The 7,391-nt window shown below is 43.5% G+C and overlaps 2 protein-coding genes and 1 pseudogene across 2 annotated transcripts; 1 reads left to right on the top strand and 2 right to left on the bottom strand.

Moving 5' to 3' along the window:
• Positions 1–3,528: 3,528 nt before the first annotated feature.
• LOC148787168 (uncharacterized) lies at positions 3,529–4,797 on the top strand (annotated as a pseudogene).
• A 298-nt stretch (positions 4,798–5,095) lies between these two features.
• LOC105179423 (NADH-ubiquinone oxidoreductase chain 1) lies at positions 5,096–5,468 on the bottom strand. Its single transcript, XM_011103043.3, is given in 2 exon segments — positions 5,096–5,330; positions 5,333–5,468. Coding segments are annotated over 2 exon segments (297 nt in total). The 3' UTR covers positions 5,096–5,169.
• An 811-nt stretch (positions 5,469–6,279) lies between these two features.
• Positions 6,280–7,059, bottom strand: LOC105179430 (cytochrome c oxidase subunit 2). Its single transcript, XM_011103048.2, is given in 2 exon segments — positions 6,280–6,899; positions 6,902–7,059. Coding segments are annotated over 2 exon segments (723 nt in total). The 5' UTR covers positions 7,005–7,059.
• Between the last annotated feature and the right edge of the window lie 332 nt (positions 7,060–7,391).

Below are 7,391 nucleotides of genomic sequence, written 5' to 3'. Positions count from 1 at the left end.
ATGCAAATGTCCAACACTTAGGTGCTTTCTAAGATCATCCTATATGAAAGATGTATGACATGTGTGGATAATGAATGAATTGCATGCAGGGTATGCAATATATTAACGTCCACAAAGTAAGACCTAATAAGAGAAATGAGCTTAGCACAACACAATATGGGATATAAACCTAATCCTAAAAGGGGAAAACCCATCACTGAACAATCATAGGAATAAAAGAAATGGGTGTAGACCAAGTGACAGAACTCTCTATGAGTTGGGCTACATAAAAATCCTTTTCTACAAAAATGGATGTAGGCTTAACTAAAGCCTAATGCAGGTTGAACTCTATGGAATCTAAGCCTCACTACCCTCTTAGAGCGTTACAAGGAATTTTTTTTCGGCCCCATATGGATTCAGCTTAATAGATTCCGCTTAGGGGTTTATGAGACATTGATTGATGGACCTAAGCTAAACAACTAAGATTGAAATAAAAAAACTTTGAGAAACCCTGGGATTGTTGGCTCTTAGTCGTCAAGAGGACTTAGTCGAAGTCTTCCTTGGAGTCTTCGAAACCGGCTAAGGCTAAGGGGACAATGCCTTTTTCTTTCCTTGAGACTCTTTACCGACTGACCTACAGTAATCTCCTTTTCTTTTCCTCGACTCGGACTAATGTAAGTGAAAGCGGGGGAATGTGCCTTGTGACTCAGTCCTCTAGTAATTGCATTCTTTTTTGAATCGTATTACCGATATCTAATTAGATTGTACAGCTCTTTTCTTTAAGCTCTTTAATCAATTGTGCTATGTCTTTCTAAGCGAGGTAATCTTTCTCCTTTTGGATGCGCATCCCCGTAGCGCTTAAGCTTTCGATCTAGTCTCTCGGTCTTCCAATTTAAATCCTATCTCTTTCCCTTATACCTTATGTAATGTCTTCTTCCTAAGGGTCTGCTTCTTTGTTAAGTAAGAAGTACATAAAGGAATCCTTCTATAAGCCGGTTCGTAGCCGGGCCCGATTGTAGAGAGCGAAAAGAGCCTCTTCGTTCACAGGAGATGAATATGAGAGTGCAGGTTTAGCGCCATTGCCGAAGTGCTTTTTGATTATGGTAAGGAGAATGCTGTCCATTAGTTTTCCAAAGCCAGGGACTGGTCTTCCGGTTGGAAAAACATCGCCTCGCTTTCTCGTATTAGCGGAATGGGTCAGCATAATAGCATCATCAATTTCGCAATCCATCACCTTATCAAGCCAAAGAATAGGTCTCATATCGCACATAGCTTTTTTTGTATCAGTCGGACTTCCATCTCATCATATTGGATATTGGAAAGCCGCACTCGTCTCTCGGGGGGCCGCGCCCTCTCTTTCTTTTTTATATAATATATAATGGATGCTCCGGCGGCGTGGCTTTGGCCATTGGTTTTCTTGTGTTGTGAGGTTCATCCTCACTTCGGAGATGGAAGATGGTAAGATGATGATGGCCCCTTCGGGGTCTTCGGAAGCATCAAGCTCGACTGCAGCAAAAACTGTTGGTCAAGTGGTGCAAAATAGAAATTACGAAGTTTCCCAAGATGCTCTTTTTTATGCAGTTGAAGCAGAGGAAAGGAGAGAGAGGGAAGACCTCCGTAACTCCAAGGAATGGAAAGAAAGTTAAGAAAAGTTCCATCCCCGCTTACTCGACTCTTTATTGAAGGCTTGGTTAGGGGCACGAGCGAGCAGTTGCAGTTCCGGTACTTTCAGTTTGAGTTCATTTCTTCCTGAAGGAACCTTGTCTTAGCTAGCCTCTGTTTTTTACTAGACTAGCCTTTTATCAAGCTGAAAATAGGGTTTTGGAACTGCTTAGGCTCGCAGCTACTAGGTGCGTACCCTTGAACCTAGCCCTCTTTTGGGGTACAGGCATTGAAAGACGGCTTTCAGAATAGGCTTTTTTGTACGAAGAGAAAGTTACACTACTATGTAAGTAATTCATTGTGCCTAAGGAGCCACTTTGATGATCAATCGCTTACTGAATGAATGTCCTTTTGATCAGTGATCACAGAAGGAGAAGGCACTGTGAATACTTTCTATGAGAAACTCTTTCCTTTTTGGCTACCAAACGTGCTAGTAAAAGAGCTTATTCTGAGTTTGAATTCCTCGAAATCTGTAAGCTAGCTTGGTCTACCTGCTTTGTTCTGATTTCATTGTATTCTGGAGTATTTAGCATTCGCACCGGTGTCACAAAAAGCAAAAGCATATCAATTCGTTGAGGCAACTAGTCTTGGTAAGGTTTTTTCCACTGAATGAGAAGTTTGTATGATCCAGATGTTTTGAAGGTGACCCTTGTGATACGCGTACTAGGAGTCGACGGGGAAGAGCCGTGCATTAATTTAGAATATTTTGACTTTTGAAAAGGAGGCTCGAACTTGACTTTCAAAGTCAGCTAGTGCGTCAGTCAAGATAAGGGAAGAATAAGCTTTCAAAGGTGATAGTAACACGCGCTCTAATCTCTTTCTCTCTTGGAGATGATGGACAGAAATCCAACTGAGATTGGAAGTTCGTCCCCCCTTGAGATGTGTCAACCAATTCTCTTTCTTGCCTTAAAAAGAGATCCGCAAGCCTTTCACACGCTCCTCTGATCAAGCCAAAGAGCTCCTCCTAAGAAAGAAGGAAAAAGAATTGGACACACCGTCTATGGCCTATTTTTGAAGAAAAGGAAAGGAGTATTCTACGTACATAGAGCTCAAATCAATGGCAGATTTTCCAATTCCCTCCCATCGGCCAAGCTTCAATCTCTTAGACCAGATGCGGACTGTAGATCATCCAAATGGGGGCTCCTTTCTCTATGAAGCTCTTGGTTGATAGAACTCTGATGCGGTTAGGAGGTAGATCTTGTGCGAGCTAATGAATTCAAAAATGCGTATCCGCACCTATCTCCATTGTTCGGCTAGTCTCAAGAGATCGGCTAAGGACTCAATCCATTTTGGAAGCCTTCTAAGAGCTGCTAGAAAGGAAGAATCCCACCCTACTGGTAGGACTTGCTTCAAAAAGAGGGCAAAAGGGATCCATCCTTAGATAGACGGGTGGAACACACCGAGATCAATCATCAAGCCAGCTACCCATGGTCAAGGTCAAAGAGGGAGTTAACGGTAAGAAAACCATATCGTTGCTGACCACCGGGCTAATTGTTTCAAAAGAGAGACCAAGGGAGGGCAATGAAAGGGCCACTGCTGCAATTGAAGGTGACCACTAGCTATCTCGGATAGGATAGAGAGGCTTGATCGGTAACCACAGATTGAAAGGTCTTTCTCCACTGTCTGAGAGAGCCATTGATTCACACTGCCGCTATAGCGAAGAGAGAGGGTTTGGGTCTGCTCTTCCTAAATAGAGGTTCAACCGGAGATGGGCAATTGGATTAGCTATCTTGCGCGAAGGGTGGAGCGTATGATAAGCGAGCGATCAGGACTAACTCAAATAGAGAGCTCAGAGTCCTCTTATTTTTGATAGGTGGACTTTTAGGGCCACTCCTTTGGCAAGTAGGGCGGCCGGCCACAACGGATCAAGAGTGGGTTACAAGTACGATGGTTGAGAGCGGTCCTCCTTTAGCCTTGCTTGACTAAAGTCATTGCCCTCGCTCTTGAAAGCGGTCCGGATTCGCTCCGCCTTACACGATGTACCAAAAGAGTGTGGAAAGGTTCTTATGCTATCGATGTGAGGAAGACGAAAAGAAGGATAGAAAGGATCGATGTAATTGAGCTCGACTGATAAGGAGAGGTATGAAGTCACTCGACTGATAAGGAGAGGAGCGAAGGAAATGGATGTCCCTATTGTATTTTAGATGGAGTCATCAACAGGGCTAAGAATCTTACCTTTACTTAGAGATGGGTATCGGTACCACGCTCTTCCGTGCTCGTAGGTTGACTCCCCTATGCATCCCGACAAAGGTCTCATAAACGTGTACTTCCCTTATGCATCCAGCCGCTTCACTAATGTGAATAGCTTATACAGAAGGGTGGGTTCGAACCTTTCGGTATGTATTGCCCCCTAACTATAGATCAGATCCACCAGACGGAGAAATTTCAATTCCGCACTGCTGCTGAGTCGTCGGACTTATCCACCAAGGGATTCGTGGAATTTCTGTGAATTGGATTGGGGGAAATCTAGCAAAGCTAGGTAGATAGATAGACTCCTTTCCCGCTGCTAAGGGCGAGCACAAAAGAAAATCCAATGATTGTTTCTTAACCAGTGCCCCCTTTTGGGTATGCAGGTACTAAGAGTCCTCTCACTACCAACCAGCAAACATCATCTGGCTGGGTCTTGCCGGTATCAACAACGAGAAAGAAATAACCAAATGGAAACAACAACTAACTATGGCTCTTGGCCCAGACAACGTCCTAGGCGTAGGGGAGATCGGAGCAAGAGGGAACGCCTAGACGACGTTTTTATTCCTGGGCTGTAGTAAGTAGATCGAGAGGTCGTTCCGCCCCTTGTCCCCTAAGTTAGGTAATATGTTCTCGACCATTCTTGCTCCAATCTGACCTAGCTGGCGAGCGATCCCAGTTCGCGATAGAGAACAAGACAGCAAGCAAGCGTACCTTTGTTCGCTTCTTCTCCACCAAGCATGGAAGTTTAAGGATAACTGTAGGTCGGTGGCTACCTAAGGAAACTCCGATTCGATCCCCCCCCGGCCGGGAGGCATCTACCTCATCCCGATCACAAGGAGAGGTTCACTACGATGGGGGTATTTTTTTTTCCCTTCCAGAAAGAATGAAATGCATAGGGGACCATCCTTTTGTTGCGGCATGCTCCTCAGATTTACGGATTTGCAGGGGGCCTCAGGCCCTACTTAGTTAACTAACAATGACAAAGGCTTGCGAAACTAAGTAGCGCCTTTTCCTTTTTGAATAACCCATTCTCAAACTCTTTCATAAGGCAAACCTATAGGTCCTTAGTAGCGTTGACAAAGAAGAAAAGCGCCGGTTAAAGCGAATCTTTTTCTTTCAATCTAAATAATAGAACGATCTCTTTTTTATGACTTCTACTTATCAATCCCGGCCCAGAAAAGTGACCGACCAGGGCCCTATTGATGAATGAAAGAAAGGGTTTATGAGCCCTAGCCCTGTAAGCCCATACCTGTGCAGAGTAGATCGTTCAACACCTGCGGCACAAACCTATTTTTGACCTATTGGTCCTAGTATCATAGGCGACCGAACGGCCGCCCCCTAATTACTAGACCGACCTGCTATAATAATTCCATAAACACCTAGCAAAGATATGGCAAACAAATAAAGTAGCCCTATGTTCGGATCTGACAATACCATACCATTATCAAAAGGTACAACGGCCCGTTCAACTAGACTTAACATAAATGTAGCCACTGGGCCATTCTAAAAAGGGAGAAATTAGCACTACTTGGTGAAATAGGTTCTTTTAGAATCAAATTCAAACCATCTGCTAGAGGTTGTAACAACCCAAACGACCCCACTACATCAGGACCCTTTCGACGTTGCACAAAAGCCATTACTTTACGTTCCGCTAGCACTAAAAAGGTTACTCCTAGTAGAAGTGGAACAGCTATGTACATTTTCAATTTTCTATTCACTCATGATCTGGCCTGGTCGACCCAATCATGATCTATTTGGATGGGACTTTTCTCAAAAAACTCCGGATCCCAAAGATTAGAAGAGAGAAAATCAACTACACCAAGGAGGGGCTCTCTTTGGTAAGAAGAGAAGCACTTTAAGGCGGTGTGAAAATAAAAAAAAGAAAATTATGGCAATGGTAAACTATGTAAGCGCCTGAAGGTCTCATCGGTGAAATATTCATAGAACTCTCGGTAAATAGCCGAATGTCTTCCCCTTTGTGAGAGGTCTTGCCTAAATTGATTTAAAGTGGCCGCCATGATATCCCTCTGAAAAGAGTGGCGCAGTGCACTTATAGATTCTGTGGAATCTTCAATAAAAGAAAACGCCTGCTCTCGAATGTTATTGTAGGGGGACCACTGGAGAACTCGATCAAGATTTGATACTCCAAGCATTAGATCATGACGTTTGTCTTCCAAGACGCCCTTTCCTTCCAATACTTGAAGCTCGAAAAATTCTTGAGCGAATATCCATTGGTAGTGTTCGACATGGAGGGCTTGGTTAAAATGCTCTAGAACTATGGCAGCATACTCGCCGGGCGAGTTTGTGGAGGCAGTCCATAATAATTTTGGTGTTTGACCAATGTAATTCGTCAAAAAAGTTCAGCTTCGTTTTTCGATCGTAGATTACGAAAGGTCGTGAGGGATCCTTCAGAGCTTGAGGAAGATGAAAATGAGTCTACTGGGTGTTTTAATTCACCAGTAGGTGTTGTCGCATTGCCCCCCTGTCGCAATAAGCTACTTGGATGAAGTGCTGGAGCCAAGAACCTCCTTCTCGTTGTACCGAAATAGAGGTCTGATTTAAACGACTAGGTACAACATCACATTTGACACCTAAGGAAGGTACAGCCCAACTATGAGGTACATCAGCAGGTGTTACAATAATACGCAAATGAGTTTTTTCTGGTACAACCACTCTATTGTCCACTTCTAATAAACGTGATTGACCCAATTCTGGATCATCTTCTGGAATCGTATAACTGTCTAAAGTGAGTGACTGTTCATCTCCACTGTTATAGTCTGAATACTCATAAGTCCAATACCATTGATGTCCAATAGCTTTGATAGTAATGGCTGGATCTACTACTACCTCGTCCATTGAATATAAGATAGCAAATGATGGTATAGCAATGAACATCAGGATGATACTAGGAGATATGGTCCACGGAATCTCGATAGTAGTTCCATGAGCAATCCTTTGCAGGATTGGATTTTTTTTATAGTGGAAGTGCCATAAAGCGCGAACCAAGATCCATGATACGAAAACAAAAATCAGAATAAAAAAGAAAAAGATATTGTGATGTAAGTCTAAATTCCTTGCATCATAGGTGTTGCTGCGTCTTGAGATCCTAATTGCCATGGTTCTGCTGCATCACAAGGAGCAATTGTGAGGAATAGACATTCTAGAACAATCATCTTCTTTGGTTCATTCTTTGACTGCTCTGCTCCCCCAAACAAAAAAGAGAGACTTGCTCTCCCAATTCAGGAAGACGGGAATCGCCTTGGTCCAACCAAGAAAGGCATGGGAGTCTTTGAGCATAACATTCTTCTTCTTCTCTTACGATATTTCTAGTCTGATGAACAGATCGTTCCTAAAAGCAGTCGTGTGATCAACTATACGATACCACCATCTGCAGTCCATTTGCATTCTCTTCCCTGCCCTTGGCTTGGCTCGAATTGACAGGAATTGGCTGAGCCAGGATCAAACTCTTCTTTTGACTTTCTCAAAGACCAAATCAAACGTATTACTGAAACAGAGGTGTAGCCAGCCGGGCTAGCCCCGTTTGCTTATCATGCTAAGGC

Source organism: Sesamum indicum, linkage group LG8, assembly GCF_026168435.1.
Source record: "Sesamum indicum cultivar Baizhima isolate 11 linkage group LG8, ASM2616843v1, whole genome shotgun sequence".
NCBI lineage: Eukaryota > Viridiplantae > Streptophyta > Magnoliopsida > Lamiales > Pedaliaceae > Sesamum > Sesamum indicum.
The sequence above is the reverse complement of the archived record's forward strand: the minus strand, read 5'-3'. Positions and strand labels throughout refer to the sequence as shown.